Source organism: Pristis pectinata, chromosome 19 (genome assembly GCF_009764475.1).
Source record: "Pristis pectinata isolate sPriPec2 chromosome 19, sPriPec2.1.pri, whole genome shotgun sequence".
In the NCBI taxonomy this organism is placed as follows: domain Eukaryota; kingdom Metazoa; phylum Chordata; class Chondrichthyes; order Rhinopristiformes; family Pristidae; genus Pristis; species Pristis pectinata.
In genome coordinates this window covers 29235887-29256633 of record NC_067423.1, presented here as the reverse complement: position 1 = coordinate 29256633, position 20747 = coordinate 29235887, and the positions used below count along the sequence as shown (strand labels likewise).

General features: G+C 36.6%; 1 protein-coding gene across 1 annotated transcript in view; it reads left to right on the top strand.

The window, feature by feature from the left end:
- The window catches only part of LOC127580344 (cAMP-dependent protein kinase type II-beta regulatory subunit), a 68212-nt gene extending 50612 nt beyond the window's left edge, over positions 1–17600 (top strand). Inside the window, exons 5-11 of the mRNA XM_052033673.1 lie at positions 4746–4852; positions 7327–7480; positions 9051–9152; positions 9544–9618; positions 10592–10657; positions 12196–12328; positions 16041–17600. Coding sequence (XP_051889633.1) covers positions 4746–4852; positions 7327–7480; positions 9051–9152; positions 9544–9618; positions 10592–10657; positions 12196–12328; positions 16041–16174 — 771 coding nt within the window. The 3' untranslated portion in view covers positions 16175–17600. The remainder of the gene's footprint in view (positions 1–4745; positions 4853–7326; positions 7481–9050; positions 9153–9543; positions 9619–10591; positions 10658–12195; positions 12329–16040) is intronic.
- Positions 17601–20747: the final 3147 nt, after the last annotated feature.

The window sequence follows — 20747 nt, the reverse complement described above, 5'->3', positions numbered from 1 at the left end:
CAGATAGTATTTTAGGTACATGCTTGACTTTATTTTTGCACCTCCTCGACCTAAAATCTTAAAAAAACAATTTGGGCTGATGCATTTGATGGAACCAGAAGAGGCCATTGTGCCCGGTGAGTCCATTGCTTATTCATGAACCCCATTTAATTTAGATTTTCATTTGCTCATTCCCTGCTCTTCATAGGTTAATCTAATTTGTTCCTCAATTGTTCATCCCTGGGAACTTCTTTGGCACCAACTAACTTTGCCTTTTGTGCATGATTTTAAAAGTATAGCATTGTGGACAAATTTTACCTGGATAAATTTTCAGGTATATTTTATCTTAAATTCTTTTATCCTCCATGGTAATTTCTTCCTATTGTAAACTGCAGGATAAATATTGCCTTACTGGGTCACCCATGTATGTAAACAAATACAAGATACAAATTTTCCTACTTACTTTACCATCGCTACCATTCAAAGTACGTGTAAGGAATTTTAACTTTGGTTGTACTTGTGCTTATTGGAGTTGAGAATGAAAATTGAGCCCATCCATTTGGGGTCCTCTGCTGTTACCTAGGTTCTGAATTTGTCTCCCTTCAGTTTGTATCCCATCTTCCATCATGGTAATCTAAGGCAGGCACAGTAGTGTAGCGGTTAGCGTAACGCTTTACAGCACCAGTGACCCAAGTTCAATTCGGGCCACTGTCTGTAAGGAGTTTGTACGTTCTCCCCTTGACTGCGTGGGTTTCCTCCTGGTGCTCTGGTTTCCTCCCACGTTCCAAAGACGTACAGTTTAGGAAGTTGTGGGCATGCTGTGTTGGCGCCAGAAGCGTGGCGACATTTGTGGGCTGCCCCCAGAACACTCTACGCAAAAGATGCATTTCACTGTGTGTTTCGATGTACATGTGACTGATAAAGATACCTAAATCAATGCCTATCTGGCCCCAACTATTTTACTTCTTGTCCAATTTCCACCCCTACCACAACACCACAAAGGCCAAAACCAGAGTCATGAGTGACACCTTCATGACGATGACTGTTTTTGCATTAATTTTCAGTCTCTCTGGAGACACTGCCACAATTGATTCTGTTGTTATGCAATGGTTTTTCTGTGCCCATCTAAGTACACTTGATTCAGTCCTCTTCATTTCCTTTCTCTGGAGACCATCCCATCCCAGGATCTTATCCTTTACTACTGCCTTGTTTACATGCTGCTCCTTGGCAATGTTGTCCAGAGATGTTGAATCATCTTCCATGTGACTCTCAGATATATCACTGCACCTTGTGTTCTGAACTCACCATACTTTTATATTGAGACAGCATATCTGTAGTTTGATCTTGAATAAGTTTGTTTAAATCCTTTGTCTTGCTCTCGACAGCATTATAATTTCCTCTAGTACTACAGCTACCACAAGCCCCCTCCCCACCTCAACTCTGTTTTCTTTATAACTCCACTGTTATTAACTGTGCTGCCTTTCTCCCTTCCCCCACCTTTCTCTGGAATTATCTTCCTCATCCCATTGACTTTGTTTTCCTTGTTTTGAAATCCCTTTGTAAAGTCCGTATTCTTGCCCCTAATAATTTTTAATTGGAATGATGTCTGTTTTTGTTTCCATCTGAGGAACCACACTGTAATCATTTTTAACATTTAAGACAGTAATTGAAATTTATATTTGTGACTTCATGCGCAACTGCACAGAATTTGACTTGTTGTCTTCAAGACTTTTGTGGGAGATTGAAAACTTGAGGAGTTTATTTGGTTTGATTTTTGGGTCAAGGTGTATAAATGGGTAAAAATTAGAGGTAAGCTTGCATGGTTTTGTTTTGCACTGCATGGTCTAAAAGATTTTGGGAGTGTGGTTCAAAGTGAAAATATTAGGTTTTCCAGCATGAAAATCCTCAACTATGAAAACTAAAATACTTTTATGATCAATTGTTTCTCTCAAACAATTTAACTACAAAATTCATACACTTGTGCAACTTTCAACTCCTTGTTTGTTTTAAATTGATACTAAGCTCAATTTCTGAACATGTACAGATTGTGCAGTTGGCCCTGTTTGATATGCGTTGAAAGTTTATTCCCAAAAGTTTCCAATATTTCCCCTCCTTTGTGTTCCACTTCTGTCATGACCAGATACAATGTGATCTTCCTGTTGTGATTTCTTATATTTTATTCAAGATTGCAGCTGGGATTTTGGCTACTGTGGAATCAAAAATGTTCCAATGTCACTACATCATTGAAAGATGGATGTGCACAATGTTGCCACCTAGTGACCTGCTGATTTCAACAGAGCAGTTATGGAATGTTGTTAAATGCTCTGGGGCTTGGGAGAATCAAATGCCCAATCACCATAGTCCACCATTTGAGTGTAGTAGGATGAGCCAGAAGTCAGAATGCCAACGAAATATTTTCATATTTCAGACTTTTTTCAAATTGCTCAGCAGTAAGTAACAGCGTGTCATAATTTGGATACCATTCTCCTTCCTACATTGGTCTCTGCTAACAATAGTCCTGAATGAGTCACTGCCGGCTCTGCAAGAATGAGATATGTTACTTATTTGCTTCCTTTTTGAGGAAGTATCAAACTTCCTATTAGTGTCATGTGATTTGTACCCTATAGCATTGCTCCATTACTGTGGATGGAATTTATTCAAAATGGACCTTGGGAATTCTTATGTCCACTTGAAATAGTTTAAAAAATATCTGTATGTTAATGAGACACAAGAATACTATTTCAATATCAAACCTCATGTTACAATCCTTAAGATAATAGTACATTGCACTAATCAGAACAGAAACCATTGGCTGCTGGAACAAAAAAATATTGGGTTAATGAGGGATCAAGCTAATGGACAGTTGAAATCTGAAAAGTCCAATGTCAAAATCAAACATCACATTGATTTCAATGAGGAATTAATTGAATTGCAACAGCAAATGTTATACAAAAGCAGCATTCGGTGACCTTGCAGTCTTATTTGATTTGCATTTGATTCCCTAACGCTTGGCATATCATGGAGATAAAGGTATGCGGAGGTGGTTGTGTTATCTCCGAGTTGCCACGTGGCTGTTTTTTGCAGTAGGCTTTGAGAGGTAGTGGTACGTCATGTGCAGGTGTATGCAAATTTCTTTGGTTTACTAATCTATGTAAACGTTACCATTAAATTGCATGTGTGGAAGGATTTTGCGGCTAATGTTATCTTACTACTTAGTGATTACACTGATATTCTAATTGAACTGCTGTGCCTTTCACTGTCGGGCAGCAACACTATTTACTGTTTTGTGATTAATTTGTGCCCTTTAATTGTATCAGAAGCAAAAATTGTTTTGTTGTTTGATTAATGTCCTATTTTCCACCTGGTGTACACTGTCGTTGGAAAGGGTATCTATGATTACTGTTTTGGATAAAGTGAAGATATGGCCAGATATCAAAACAGCATGAACTCCCTGTAACATTGCCTGGGCTTCATTAATGTCAAATATTGGCTTTGATTGGAATTTGGTTTTGAAAAACTATTTAAGGGCCGTTATCACTTGGCTAAATAGAAATCAGTGATTTGAGGTAGTCTGATTGTTGGTTCACCTTCATTGCAGTCCAGTTAGATATTCATGTAATTATATGGGCAGTGCTGGAGTAAGGAAGGCTGCAAATGGCTAGAACAAAAAAATGAAATGCAGTTGGATTCTCTGGAGCATTAATTTGTGTTTATCTGTTTGAGTGCCCCAGCTTTGCTGCTTAGACACCTAATGCTGTGAAGCTAGTCCATTCCGCAGTCAATCCAGTGACACTTTGAAATAGCATTAAAGAAACCGTCTGTGTCATCTCTTAGATGAGATGTGAACCACTGTTTCAAGTAGCCCTCTAGTAGAATGTTATTGATTTTAAGTTATTATTATGAAGGGCAGGAGAATTATTGTCTTTGCTTTGGCAACAGTAATACTTCAACTAACGTGGCTTAAAAAATATTATCTGGGAATTTACCACTGGGCTGTTTGATAGTGCTTGATGCATTCAAATTCACTGGATCCAAGAAGTACTTGACTGGATATGATGTAATTGAATTTCCATTTCCCTATTTAGAATTTGTGTTGCCTTGTTTGGCAAGCAGGCACAAAGCTTTTATTTTGTTGTCCCTGCAGAGATGTTCATACTGAAGCCAAGTTGATTCCACAGTTTCACCCACTGAAAAAGAAAAGTTATGGTCAGGTTTCTGCAAGTACAAGCCTCTGCAAGTTGTTGACACATGATACTCCTTTCCATATCAGTTGCTACTCACATTTCATCTGTATGTGCAGAAACTGAATGATTATTTGCATAGTCAAGCTTCTCTCTCCTGTTTTTCACCCCTTTACCAAAAGGAGCGAAAGGGCTCCTTTCTAGAATTTGGGGCCAAGGGTCTGTATTACCTTTGTTATTTCAATTGGTTGCTCTTCAAGGCTGAGACTTCGTGGTGATTATCGGCAGGTTATTCGGAAGGGATTAGTTTAGGGTTGAGGTGGGATTGAGAGACATGTGATTACTCAAAATGTATTGGAACTCCAGGAGAGATGCACATGGCAGTACAGTTTGTGCGTAATAGGTCTTCAGTATGGATTGTGTATCACAGTTCTGATTTTAAAGAAACTGCTCCAGAATTTGAGAGGAGCATTCATCTGCTCCATGCTTTCACAGCTGGGGTATGAAAGAAAATTGAAATGTATATTGGGTGCTACGTCATTAATTCCCCACATTTGAAGTTCATGATGACCTTTATTTCTTCAGGAACAAATGTTTCAGCTATTGGATGCCATGTTTGAAAGATCTGTTGAAGTGGGTGAACACGTGATTGATCAAGGAGATGATGGTGATAACTTCTATGTAATTGAAAGGTAATTTCTAACTTTTTTGTATCCTAAATGTAGATCGTATGTAAAATAAAAATTAGGGATATTATCTAAAATTATTGACTGGAAAGAAGTGTGCATTATGATTTCTCTTTAGCAAGATGAAGATGCCACTGGTGAGGTCATTTCATAGTTGTGGGTCCCTGCATTACCACATGTTTTGCTGAGATGGGCCCCATTGGCCACCACCGCTCTTCCTCTTTCCTTACTTTTTTGCCCAGCATCTAATGGCCTGAGTGGATAATGGTCACTCATTCAGTTTATTAAATTCAATGAATACTCTTGAGCTTGACACTTGTTATGAAAGGCACATGACTGTAAAGGTTTTGAAAGGAAAATACTTTGAAAGGAGAGCACAATTCCATCCAGGATGATTTTACTTGAAAATTTTAAATGAGCAGAATCTACATTTTTTTGAGGGACATATCCAGAGCTTGTCAGTCCTTGTAAGAATGTGATTTTTTGATGAATTTAGGAAAAATTAATGCCAAGATCACCAGGACTATTTGAGCTGCGAGTTTGCCTGAGTTCATTCAGTAATTATTTTAACCTGCTTTTTTTTCCCTAGCAGACTTATGCAGGTACATGTATAGGTGTGTGGCTGTAGTATTATAATATTATACAGCAATGTTACATACACTATGTAATTTATATATAATGTGTATTCTGTTCATGTCAATTGTGTTCTTTCTCACCTTTTTATTTTTCTATGTAACATTTTATATCTGGACTCCAATCTGTCATGTTTGGTCAAGCCCCTATCTGGTTGCAGTGTACACCAAAGTACCGTGGAATGTATTCAGTGACTACACATTGTCTCAAGAAGGTCCTATCATGTTACAGTTCAAATCTCGCTCAAATTTTTGCCTCTCCACATTTGAGCTCAAGAATCTTGGCAGATACTCCAGTGGCAGTACAGTAAGACTCTGAAAATCTGGCATGCTTGAGACCTTGGTGCTCAAAGAGAGATTTTCCAGACATTTTGGATTTTATTCCCAACATACTTTTAATTCACTATTTTAGATGTTACCTGGTATTATAATAGATTTTTTGGTAAATTTTGTGAGTTGAAAGGGAATGCTGAACATTACCTGATGAGTCAGATGCTGAATCATTGGGATTTCCAAATAGTCAAAGAGAGGATTATCTGAGTTTCGCTGTACTAAGGAAGTGTTACATTGGTGGTACCAATACTGGATCAAACAATAAAGCAGACAAATAAGTGGATATGAAGGATCCTTGGGGCATTATTTTGAAAAAGAGCAGGAGTATTTATCTCAGAATCAACATTGTTAAAACAGATAATGTGAACATTTTCACAATGCTGCTAATGAGAACTTGCAGTTTACAGATTGCATCACCTGTGTTATTGACAGTGAAGGTTGTACTGCATTGAGATGTCCTGAAATTCTCAAGGGCATTGTGGAAATGTAATAATAATTTTTTTTGCTAAAATTTATAATGTTCTGAGAGTGGATATTAGGAATTTATTTTCCTTGACAGCAGAGTACAGAAGGAAGAGATACTGGGGTAGAGATTTGTCCAAAGTTCTGTTCAATAAATGTGTGCACGTACTGGTTTAAGATTTTATTTGTTCAAGCAATGTGGATAATGCTAGCATTCTCGCATTTATTTCCCCCCTCATATTGGCAACTTAAGCCTTAAATCTTACATTAAGCACACCCTTAATTGATTCTGATTTCAGTTCTAAAATCTGTTGTTTGTGCCATTAGGTATACTTAAGTAAATAAGTTATAAAAACAGTATTGAAACAAATGATCAAAAATAGACGTGATTGGAACATGCCCCAGAAAATTTTACTGGGGGATATTGCAGCTTTATTGTGGCCTTTTACATTCCAGGAACAAACTCCAAAATTAATATAGCTGCAACCATGACCCTCTGGAAAACTAGCAGCTTAAATGCTTCTGCTCAAGGTTTTTGTGCAAACATGAGAAAGTTATTGTTTTATTGGCTGTAGTGGCTTTCATTAATTTCTACCAACCAATATGATCCCAACTTCATTGTAACCTCATTGATCCAGTTGTGTCTGGCTTCATTGTTGTTCGCCTGTTGATGCATTTGACCTCTGAATCTATGGAACTGGAAACACGAGAGACTGCAGATGCTGCAAATCTGGAGCAACACACAAAATGCTGGAGCAACTCTGGGTCAGGCAGCATCTATGGAAGGAAATGAACAGTCAACATTTCGGATTGAGGCCCTTCATCTGGACTGGAAAGTTATCCTCCATTGATACTGCCTGACCCACTGAGCTCCTCCAGTATTTTATGTGTTGCTCTTGAAGTGGAAGGTAGTGTGGTTTTCTTGATGGTGAAGTTGACTTTGCTGAAATGAAGCCAGGATTCAAAAACACTGATGTAAATGTGTTAGGGTTATTTGCTCTTTAATTATGGTGATACTTAAGTACAGATTTAATGTAAGTTTATATTTTACAGGGGAAAGTATGATATATTTGTAAATGTGAATGACATACAAAAGTGTGTTGGGACCTATGATAACCATGGTAGCTTCGGTGAGCTGGCATTAATGTATAATACGCCCAGAGCAGCAACCATTATTGCTACCTCCAGTGGAGCACTGTGGGGTTTGGTAAGTGTTCAGAAATTTGGATATTTTAAAAAATTTCTTTGTGCAGCCCAAGGAGAACAGTTCATTCATCCTTTGCTTCATTCTGATATGGAACTGATTGTTGAACTTGTTGACCACTTGAAATTGTTTTTTCCTGAGACAAAAGCACCCATGAATTGAGTACACAAGAGATGGGATTGCTATTTACATATTTTGCAATATTTTCTGATCATTTCCTTATGACATGTAAGAGCATTTGGTGCATCAGGTTTGTGCCAGCTCAGAGCAATCCCATCCCCCTGCCAATTTCCCCTGTAATCTACTCTTCCAATATTCTCATCAACTCTCCACCCCACCCTGGCTGTACACACTGGGGGATTTTGCAGTGGGCAGTTAACCTATTATACACTGTTGTTTGCAATGTGGTAGGAAATGAGAAACCATGTGCAGTCATAGGGAGAACTTGTAAACCTCACATTGACAGGTTCAGAGGCCAGGATTGAACCCAGGTCACTGGAGCTATGAGATGGGCTCTGCTAGCTGTGCCACTGTGACACCGGATGTGTAAACTCTCATTTCTGGCATCATTCTAGTTCATCTCTGCACCTTCTCCATTACCTCTATATCCTTTTTTTAAAATTTGGTGGTTAGAAGTGCATACAGTGCTTTAAGATTCGGTGCAGTTTTAGAATTACATTCCTAATTTTCTATTTGTCCCTCTTGAAATAAATGCTGCTTCCTTTGTGTTGTTTATGGCCTTGCATATCTGTGGGACAATATTTTAGTGATTTGTGAATGTACTCTAAGATCCCTTTGTTCCTTTCTCACTCTTAGACTTTCACCAAATGTACCACCTTGCATATATTAATGTTAAACTTCACATGTTAATCATCTGCCCATTCTGCAAGTTCATTCATAGCTTTTTTTTTGCAGTCTTCCTCAGCATTAACTATTTTGCCCCACCTTGTCCTGTCCCCACAAGTTTTCCAGTAACTGCATATCAAGAAGTTGTGCTTTTAAAGTTAGCAATTTCTCACTAAAGACATTGGGGCTTAGAAGGGAAATTGGGAAAGGTGAGATGAAAGTAATTGAACATGGAAAAACAGATGAGGAGTAATACAGATAATGGGTAGGATTGCATTGATGGCTAGACGCCATTTCCATAGTGAACCACTAGCTACCTGTAGTGTGTGCATGTTATCTCTTCACTCTTCGATTCTCTGGAGAGATCAGGAATATCCTGTAACTTCCTGAGCCAAGGGGCCAGCTACACTATAAAATACACCAATCAATAAAGATTGGGCACTGGTTTTGGGTGTGGGTTAACCCTATTCCTATTGTGCATAATGATATGAATGACTTTGGCATTGTTGATTTTTGGGAAACAAAGAACAATTGAATGGAGAAAAGGTAATTATACTTAACTATATTTCCAACCATTGGGTTGGTAAATAATACTTGATAGTTTGCTCTCTGTTAAAATTAGTTCAATGTTACAGAAGTGCAAAAGGTACAAATGAATAAATCTGAAACTGGAACAAAATTAAATTGCAGATTATATCAATTAATAACTGGCCATCTTTTTTTCTAGGACAGGACAACATTTCGTAGAATTATTGTAAAGAACAATGCCAAAAAACGGAGATTATATGAAGAATTTGTCAAGTCATTGCCGCTTTTAACGTCACTAGAAGTATGGTACCAAAGTACTTACTGATTCCATATTCCAATCAGTCATGTAAATAACTAGAAATGTTCAAGTTATAATGAACCTGTTTAGTGTTTTCTTCCAATGTTTAAAATTCTTTATTAGTGTACGTGTTCTATAGTTGTGTGCAAGTTGTTAAATTAAGAAATCACCATTGTTTTACTTTTGCTTTCTGTTGTGTGTTTCTGTAGATAGTATATAAAAACCTGCTCTAAAGAGTAAAAATGTTAAAAACGTATCCATTTTCTTTTAGAGTATTACTGATTAGAAATTTATTGAGAAAATCTGAGTGAAGAAAAACCAGTCTTGCTCGTACTTCTGTGAAGAATTAGGATTGATATACATTATTGGAAAGGTGACATTTTGTTTTTTAAAGTTAGGGGAAAGAATGAAAGTAGTTGATGTATTTGGAACCAAAACGTACAACGATGGAGAACGCATAATTGCTCAGGTGATGAATCATTCTTTATCTTACCATTGTATCTACTTTTATTCTTAAGCTGTTCACAATGGGTTCAAAGGATCTTGAACCATTAGCACAATTATTTTGATATTAATGCAAATCTTAACATGGACATTTGCTTTATGGTATATAGTTTTGAGTTGCTAGAACATTTTGACCTAAGATTGAGATTTCTGTGTGATTTATGAATGGAAAATATAATTGACTTAATATGTTGAAATTTCACACTGAAGATTGAAATACATATTGCTCGTGAGAATGAGCAGCAGTTACAAGAACTAAATGATGCACATTTAAGGTAGGAGCAGAACACAGATGTTCGCGTGTACATACACAAATCATCAGTTATTTCACTAATGACCTTCCTTCTATCATAATGTCGGAATAGAGATATGTACTGGTAGTTGCACTGTATTCAGTTCCATCACAATTTGACAGATAATGAAGCTGGGGACACAAGAGGCTGCAGATGGAATCTGAAGCAAAAAAGCAAGTATCTGAGATTCAGGAGCCATGTCCATCTTCCCTTCTGCAGCATTAATTGTGACATTTATAGGCATAAACGTGGTCACCTCTTTGCAGATGCCCATTGAGATCTTTATGTTACTGCTCACCCAGCTCCCCATGGCCTCCTTTCTGCCTATCAAAAATCTTTTTTAAAATCCACACCAAATCAATGGGATGTTTGCACAGTTGAAAGCTGCCCTTTCCTAGTTTATTGTTTCCATTTAAGACGTTAAAACTGACTGTTTTCCTGTGAAGGAAGCTAAACATAACTTCATTTGAACTTAGACTCTAAATCCATTTTTTTTAATACTCTGAAAATTATTGCTTTTTGGTAATATTGTCAGTTGTCAGGGAAAGATTCCTCAAGACAGTTCACTCGTGCTACCTTATTTTGAACATTCTTTTAAACCAATATTTGTTCATAAACTTAACTTGTATTTTTATTGTACTTCAGGGAGACAAAGCTGATAGTTTTTATATTGTAGAGTCTGGAGAGGTCCGGATAACTATGAAGCACAAGGTAACTGTAATTAATTTCATTTGTATTTCTAAAAGATTACAAATTGTATGCCTGAGTGTGTGTGTGTGTGTGTATGTATGTGTGTGTATATATATATATATAATATATATACCTGACTGTATGTGTTGAAGAGAGGAACACATTCTGGACCTCACTTTTCCATTTAGAACTAATCAAAAATATTTTGACATTGCCAGCAGAACCACTTTGACAGGGTCGGCTCCATCAAACTTTTCTCTTGCAGTCTCTGTCTGCCATCCTCCATGTTTCTCCAAAAAGGAAGGCAGTTTCACCCAAATACAATATGTTTTCCTTCAGACTTGCCTGATTTTTGGTGGGGGATGGGGAAAGAGGAGTTGCTGGTGGGAGAAAGACCTTGCCTGTATTTTAGAATATAGAGTATTTTTCATATGATAGAGGAAATTGCATGTAATCAAGGACCATGTCATCAAGATAACGCACAATCACTTGACCTAGCTAATCTTAAATCAGTTGCATATTTGTAATTCCCCTCATCAATCCAATTCTCTACATGCGGCTATTTTTTTTATTGTCCTTGGTGAAACAGTATTCCATGTTTGAGAAAGGAAACTAAGATGTTTGTTCCAAATGCCTAAATCGTTCACTGCTAGCCAGCTTTGGCTCCAGCTGTTAAATTGAATTCAGTGGATGACAAAATATTTATTGAACATTTCCATACAGGGTTGTATGTTTGCAGAATTTGTTTTGATTTGGGATAAATTGTAAAAGATTTTATTTTCTCTAATAACACAGAAAGGGCCCAGTGGAATGAGGAAGAATGGTAGAACATGAGAAATTCTGAAAAGAAACATGAATTGAAAATCTGCAAAGATGAATATTTAGGTCTTATTTACTATAGTAATTATGGAATTCAAAAACCTATTTTTCACTTGTTTCCCATATTTAAAGCCCTTGAAAATTATGAAGTATTCTAAAATCATCCAGTGTAATTGAGAACTGGATCATTTGAACTGAATAGTGGTGGATTTGAGAAGGCACTTGAGATTCTTATTTAAATGCTGTGTTTTTCAGCGCAGTAAAGTTGATACTCCAGACTTAGCATACAAAATAGTTTTCCAAGTAAATTAGTTGCACCATTTCATGCACTGCACTGACATGGCATTATTTGATCTGCTATTTTACTGGAGGGAGTTAAAGTGAGTTGGTTAATGCTTATATTAAGAATGCACAGCACTGTTATATCTTGGGGTGATCCTCTGCTGATTCATGCAGCAACCTTTTGAACTTACTTTATTCTGAACAAAATTTGGTGCTCTTAAACAAATTGCAGATCCTGGAATTTTGAAATTGGACAGTATTGGGTACTGAACAAGCCAGGCCCATCTGCAGAAAGATTGGAGTTTAGAATGGAATCCCTTGCCAATACTCAATTATGTTTTGATGAAGCTTCTGCTGAGTATTAACTGCTCTGACTGCTTTTTTTGTTTCATTGAATCTTATTTATGTATGGAAGTAATGTTTTGTAGTCATTTCCATTTTGGTTACTTTCAATATAGGCTAAACCTGATGCAGATGATGGAGTGGAAATAGCTCGTTGTTCAAGGGGACAGTATTTTGGAGAACTTGCTTTGGTAGCAAATAAACCTCGTGCAGCTTCTGCTTTTGCTGCAGGAAGCGTGAAATGCCTAGGTAACTTTTTTCATTTTAGTGGGCATTTTAAAAATGTGTGCTCTTGTGGTGGGGTGATCTCTTTAATACTGTTCACGTTGAATTACTTAATGGTTTAAGAAAACTTTTGGTTAGCACTCGAAACAGGCTTGAAATTTCATGAAATAAATGTAATCAGGATGTGTTCCTTCAGTGAAGTAGACTTGAAAAGCAAAGACATTATGTCACACATGTTAGATATACTACAGTTGGAATAACTTGCATAATTTTAGTCTCTGTTACATATAAAGGCCTTGGAGAAGATACATTAACAATTCAGAAGGATGACACAATAACTGAGGTACTTGGTCAATCGAGGCTGGGACTCTCAATAGGATAAGTGGTTGCTAGATTATTGGTCTTTAAAATTGCAATGGGCATTTCAAAGGATAAGACATAAAGATGTTTTTTTTATGTGAATAAGGCCAAAATAGGCTCCATTAATATGAGATAGTGTCTAATAAAGAAATTAAGTGTAACTTTTTAACCCAGAGAGCGGTTACAATTTGAACTCCCTCACACCATCCAAGGACCGAAACAGCCCTTTCAGCTGTGACCGAGTTGCACCTCTTCCAACCTGCTCTACTCCATTCAGTGCTCACAATGTGGCCTCTTCTGCATTGGAGAAACCAAACATAAACCAGGTGACCATTTTGTGGAACACCTGTGCTCTGTCTATAATGGTCTTCTGGAGCTTCCAGTTGCAAGTCATTTTAACTCTGCCTTTCTCCAGTGCTGTGGAGAGGCCAAACAAATTGGTAGAACAACATCTCGTATTCTGCTTGGGTAGCTTACTGATTTTAATTTTGGTGACCCTGTTTTCAGGTGCCAAGGCTTTAGAGGTCCCTGTCTCAACCTTATCACTTCTCTTCACCTTTACAACATTAAAACATACCAGTTTGACCAAACATTTCCCTAATACCACTTTGATGTACTTTAATGTCAAATTTTGTGATAATGTTTGATTTCAATGCTTTTATAATTAGAATCAATTTTGATTGTTTCAATTTGATATTTTGTTATTTAAAATGGTTAAGAATTTTTAAATTATATTTTAATATCTTTTAAATGTTTCTGGTTGATGAGCACATTTAAAAAAAAAACAAACCTAGCAACTGACAGACCTCAAAATTTTGCCCCCCAACTTTGCCAAAGGCCTCCAGAAGGGTTTTGTAGATGGGTCTTGCTCTGGACAGTTGATGTCATGATATAGCTGAAAGCCTTAATGTTCAACTCCAGGATAATTCAGGGTAGCAAAAATAATCCTCCACGTTTGGATTAGGCAAATTCAGGAGAATGGCAGTTGTGGGTGTTGGACCCAAAACAGTGAAATCCAGCCAGTAACACTTCCATCTTAACAAATTGCTCAGAAGGTGATTTTTTTTTTAAACTCATTTTCACTGTTGGTGTGAAGTGGCTACTACTTTGTTGTGAAGAGTCACACCACTGGAAATTAACATTAAATTAGAAATTAATTTGGAGAATGAAAAAATGAGTTGGAACACTAAATTACCTGTTTTTTTTTTGCTGTCAGAATGCAAGGATATACTTGAGGCATTTTCAGTGCAAAATGCTTATTTTAAGTTTCTCTATTTCAAATCTGGTTTGTAATTCTAAGAGCTGGGAAGTTGCAACGAATCTAGTGTGTGGGAAATTTCTTCCCTGAGGAAGTGGAATCAAACAGATACATTGCTATAGATACGCTAACTAATTTGTCTGCCAATGATTCTAAAACTGTGACTTAGGTTAACTTTTGTTCACATTTTTGACAAAATGTTCCCAATGACTTTATGATGTACCATTGTGAGATAAGACATTTGGACTAGAGAGCACCAGGGTTTATTCTTTGGTATTGCAAGAATAAAGGAGTTATTCTACATTCAATGAAACTAGTAAAGACTGATTCAAAAATGTGACACAGCACTAAAGTATCTGCCTTGGACATGTTACACACAGCTACAGGATGACGTAAAAGTGTACTTAAAATGGATTTGCGTCATCTTAAAAAAAAACTTTTAATATCAATACAACGTTTCCTTCAAGCAAAACAAAAATCCCGACAAGGTCAGGGACATTTGAAATGTAAAAATGTAGTAGTTTTAATGACCTTAATACAGTTAGTACAGGTCAATGCACTTTAGAAAACTGAGTCCCAGTGCATTCTGAGGAACTCAAATCTTTCAACCTACAATACAATCAACTGGATGTGCATTTAACCTTTAAATTAATACTAATTTACTAATCTTGTACTGCCTGAATTGGATCTCTTGGGATTTGCAGGACCTGTCAACATAAATTTTACTGGAAATCAACCAATACATGTGGCAATTGTTTTCAAAAAGTGCTTGAAGATAGGTTATTTAAGTTTGAAGGAACAGGTTACATTAGCTGAATTTTTGGATTTGGCTTGCTAACTACAGTCCAGAATTTGTAATGTCATTCCATTTCCATATCAAATTGTTTTACCATCTCAGTCTAACTTACTATTTCAGTTCTTACCTGTGACAATTCCTATAATTGAAGAGATTTCAAGTTAACCACACATGGGTCATAATGCGTGTAAACATCTAGTGTTTATTAGAATGAAATCCATGCACATTTTAATAAGCTAGATGCTGATAAGTGATTTCCACTGGCTGAAAAGTGTAGAAATGGGGCCACAGCTTTGCGATTGTGATTGGTCTTTTAGGACTGAGAAGAATTTTATTTTTCCACAATCTTTGGAATCCTCCATTCCAGAGGGCTATGGATGCTTAGTGTCCGAGTGCATTCAAGATTGAGATTTGGTTGAAGATTTTTGGACAGTTAAGGGAATGAAACAAAAAAAAATAAAGGAATTGGTGGGGATAATGGAGTTGATGTGGAATTTCAGCCACAATCTCATTGAATGCTAGAGCAGGGTTGAACAATGTATTTCTTAAGTTCTTGTCTTTTGCTAATTAGAAAGTACACAGGTGGATTTCACATAACGGGATAGAGTTCATTGAAGATGCTTACAATGCCAAATGGCCTCTTGGACTCGACCATTTGGGCTCATCTGGAAATTTGAATCCTCGTGCATTCTGTTGATTTGTAATCTCTCATCATAAGTGGAGCAGTGGGATAGATGGAGTTGCAATGAAAGCCAGCATGGACTCAATGGTCCAAATTACTCCCTTTGCCATACAGAGAAAGAAAGAAACATTTGGAAGCAAACTGGAAAACTAGTGATCCCATGAAACTATTACAGTGAATAGAAGATGGTGGTGGGGGATGGGGGAACCTGCCCCTTTGGTGGGAGGATGTAAAGGGAGCAGTTGCTGCCTTTTTTAAGCTAAGCAGTGATACACAAATTATGGGAAATGAATTTTCCTATTCTTTCTACCCTCATTTACAGGGGTATTTAATATTGCTACCTTGTTTTTTTTTCTTTACAAACTTTGTTAATCAATGTAGAAAATTGCAGTGGAGGTCTACCTTTAATCAATTATGTGGAAAATATGTGTGTACCAATTAGAGTAGGTATGTTTTAGTGGGTTTTTTTGAAAAAATACGCAAGTGCAAATACTTCCATTTGATCTGTTGGCTAAAACCTAAATGGAATGAGTTGTATATTCTAATGCCAAATGGACATGGAATGTCAACAACTAAACCTTTTCAATTTAAAATGTATTGCATTTTTCTTTGACAATTTGTTTTTACATCCTTTTTGCAGTTATGGATGTGCAAGCATTTGAGAGACTGCTTGGTCCTTGTATGGACATTATGAAAAGAAATATTGCAAATTATGAGGAACAACTAGTGAACCTTTTTGGAACAAATATGGATCTTGCTGATCGAAGTGTATGAAGAAAAAACATCAAGCAAGTCTCAATACATCACTGTGGAAACTGATTTTACCACTGAAAAGTGCATTTGACTTGTGGAGAAGCAAACAATTTGAATTGTATGGAACTAAACAATTTTTATAATGATTCTATTTACTTCAAACCAAAAAATAGAAATTATTCCTTTGCAGTTTAGGAATAACCCAGAGTAATAGTCTGTACTGCTTTTTTCACTCTCCAGAGTAAACAGATGATTAAATAATGGAAACATTCTTAAATATGTTAGTCATATTTGAAGTGGTTTATTCAATCAAATATTTGTTCAGCATTGTGTCTGTAGTGATCAACAAAGAACACAAACATTGGATTTTAAAGATGTTTTAGTATAATTTAAGTTGTCAGGTAAGAATTTACAATTATGCCCTCATTACATTGAAATAAACCATTGAATATACAGAACATGTATATAGGAGGATTAATAGAATTGCATTTATATGCAGTTTTGCATCTTGTAAGTTTAATTTTCATTCAAAAGTGTGATCTTTGGTGAACATGATTTATTTTGGCTATTTCATTCTGGTGATGAATTATAATAGAATGAACATTTGGTAAATCAAAAATATTGGAACTTGTTCAAAGAAAAATATGTATGGTGAGGTGAAAGTTGGAAAAAAAACAATGTATTTATTTCTAAACTTATTTTTACAGGAAAGTCTGTTGCATAATGTAGTTTTTCCCTGCAATTTTAAATCTCCCACTATTGTACATAGGACTTTTTGGAACAATGGAACAATAGAACCACAGAGTCATGATGTGTTTTTATGGTAGAGATTGGAATGAGGTGAGAGAAGCAATTCCAATATTCTGTGGAATATGCAGGTAATCACCATTCTAGTGCTTCTAATGGCTGCCTTCAGAACTGTAACCCATTTAGACTTTGGCTTTTGAGTTTGAGTGCCGGGTATTGTCACTGCATTGAGGGGGGGAAGAGGATTTGGCAGGGGTGGGCGTACTCAAGTAAGAGGATGATTCTGATGTCGATTTTCCCATCATGCAATGCACATTGTCCCATTTATAGGAAACCAGAGTAGAAACCCATTTCAGTCCAACTACTTGTCTCACTCTAATTCACAATTCTTATTTTAATACGGATGTTATATTGAATGTAAGTGAGGATTTTGAGAGTTTAAAAAATATATAATTGCAGTCTGGACATGCATCCAGAATGTTTTGTCAAACTTAAATGATCACAACTGTACATTAAGTAGTAGCCAGATACTAAAGACTGTTGCTTGATCAAATGATTATCCCAAGTAAACAATATTCATACCACGTTGCCCTGTAATGGGATTATATTCCTTTTTTTAACCTTGAATTATTACTATGTTTTCTTAAGTATATCTAGGCATTTTTAGAAGATGTATATGCACCTAATAAAATATGAATTTATTTAAGAAATTATTTTGTAGACTTTTAAGAGTGGAAACTGTATAGAATGCAGAAGCAACAATTATTAGGGTTTGTAACAGTGACTATTCTGAAGATTTCACAGTTCATCCATTTCATTACTAAGGGTTGCAGCAAGGGAAGAAAAGTTGAGTGACTTTGGATCTCTCTGGTGTTGCTCAAAGATAATCTGGGGTCTGGACTGATTAATTTAGGAGTTCGCACAAATAATTCATCGGCTCTCTGATTCCTAGCTGTCCCCTCACTTAGAAATTGAGACACCAAAATTGCTCGGCTGTTCTATTGCTCCTGCTATGGCTGGAGGAGTTGTTGAGTGGAACTGCAGTAAAAGTAGTTTGGATATACCTTCTCTAAGATTTGAAATGAAGCTTTCTAGTGCCTATTCAAGAACATGTCAAGAGAGGTTAACTTAGATGCTAGCAAAGCTTATGGTAGCTGTTGCAAGTTTTAAGATTGAGTGGGACTTCAGGGAACTCTTGCATGATGACAATGAGTATCCAAGTTGAAATAAAGGCCAAGCCCTTGCAATATTAGCATTAGCTGAAAGAAACAAAGAAAAATCTTAAAAGAACCATAAGATGACCATTGAATTCCTGATCCAGTTTTCCAAGAGGACCCAGCACTGTTTGTTTGCTTTGTCCTTCTTGAATGGTCATCTTTTGCAGATGATCACACCCTACATCCATATTGTTGAAGGTGCTCTGAAACTTTATTTCATGATCCTGTGAGTTTTTAAGTAGGTAAGCAGTATTTCCAATCCCAATATCACTTGAATGAAAACACAAAATGTTGCAAACACCTGGCATGTTAGACAGCATCTGTGGAAAGACAAATAGAATTAACATTTCAGGTTGAGAACCCTTCATCAAGACTGGGGGGGGGGGGGGGGGGGGGCGGAAGAAGTTTCAGGTTGCAGAGATGATGGTGGGGGAGGGGAGATGATAATAGAAAAGGGAATATATCTGATATGCTGTTCACAAAGTAATTCAGTTGATAGATTAATAAGGGCAATTAGAAAACCTTTATTTTTTTTTAAAAAGTACCAAATTTGTATAATGCATATTGGCTATTGCAGAACCAAAAGGAGAATGTTGGAAATGCTCAGCAGATCAGGCAGTGTCTGTGGAGAGAAAAAAAAGGAGATGGATAACTTCACAGCAGAACTGAAAAGGTTTGATACAAACCAAAAGAGTTGCCTGAAATTGTTGAATTCGATACAGACTCCTGAAGGCTGCAACATACCCAGATGAAAGATGAGGTGCTGTTCCTTAAGCTTATGGTGAGCCTTGCTGGAACAGTGCAGGAGGCTGCAGACATCTGAAACTATGGTTTTCCACCCTGTATTTTATGGGTCTGAATTTTTTTTTACAGCAATCGGCTGGAAAAATTACTGTTTTAAAAATCATCAAATTGTATTGTGTCTTTTGTTGTTATATGTATTTAAATGATGATTGGTAGAATCCTAAAATTGCAGTGTAACTCTGCAGCTCCAAACCTGAATCCAAAGGAAACAACTGAGATTTCTTGAAGAGATGAATCAATGCTGCTCCCACTTTACCTCTAATGTATATTGCGTTCTCTTCTTATTAGTTACAGTTTAATTTAACATCTGGAAGAAGAAATCTGCAGATAGTTTTTTAAACATAACCTAATAACAGATTTTCTGTGGCAGTGTGAACATGGTGGCAACTGCTGTATGGTATAGTGAAGTTATCTAAATTTATTTAATTTGTGTTCAAATGTGCCTGAGTTGTAGGACTTGTTCACAATCTTCCTTCAAGCTTGATTTAATATTAGTTTTCCCAGCCCTTGACAACTTTGTTTTTTGAATGCTTTGAGAGAGAAAAATGCACCTAGTATAATGACTAGCTTACGATACAAATATACTAACTCTCATTCATTCCTCTTCAAATATATTCTTGCTCAGTGACTTCATGCTTTTATATTCAATGCTCATCCAGTGGAAGAAGATTGTTTAGCACATTTTTGAAATTCATTTTAAAATGAGATTTTAATGATTTACTTTTAAAATTCAGTCACTGCTTATTAGAATTTCCCTTTATATTACCTATTACCTTACTCAATAATTATACTGTACAGGTGGGAATAGAACTTAAGAACAGCAAAATTGTTATTCTGTTTGCATACCCATGGAGATGCAGCTTACACTCTTGAGCTTCTGCAGCTGTTAGGCTTTGCACATTTGTGCAGAACTGTGAAAGGGAGTCATTTCTAATACAGCATGTAATTCTACATATAACGCTAATGGAAAAAATATTGTTCTCAGTTCAGTGGTTTTACAAGCAGAAAAGTGGCAGAAGAATCTTTAAGTAAGCTATGAACCCATTAAATGTCAGCACAACCCTTTATGGGCATATCTTGCTGACTCTTCAGTGACTTTTTTTATACATCTTTTGGTATTTACACCAAATGCATTGACTTGGTTTATGCATTCATTTTGCCATTATATCTGTAATAGCGATCATTCCAACTGGAGTTGCTCGACTAGTTCCTTAATCCCTGTCCTCAATATTTTATTTCTTAGGTGTTCAAAAGTTATTGTTAATTGACTTCAACCTCCGCTTTTGACAGGGCATCCTTTAAAAACAAAACGATGAGAAATAAAAGCAGGAGCAGATGAAAGTTAAGTGAAAGGAGCTTTAGACCATAGAGCAGTTTGTACCTAATCTGTTATTCAGTTATACTATAGCTTATTCTCTATCTTCCACACTCCCAATGCTCGCATCACTTGTTATCTTTAGTGTTCAAAAATCTATCAATTTAAATAAAATGAGTCATAGAGTTATACAACATGGAAATGGGCCCTTCGGCCTAACAGGTCCATGCCGACCAAGATGCCCCATCCAAGCTAGTCCCATTTGCCAGTGTTTGGCCTATAACCTCCTAAACCTCTCCAATCTAAGTACCTGTCCAACTGTCTTTTAAAAGTTGTTCTTGTACCTGCCTTAAGCGCTTGCTCTGGCAGCTCATTCCACATAAATATCACCCTTTGTGGTTTTTAAAAAAAAGTTGCCCCTCAAATTCCTATTAAGTCTTTCCCCTCTCACCTTATCTGTGCCCCTCATGATTTTATACATCTCTTTAAGATCACCCCTCAGTCTCCTACG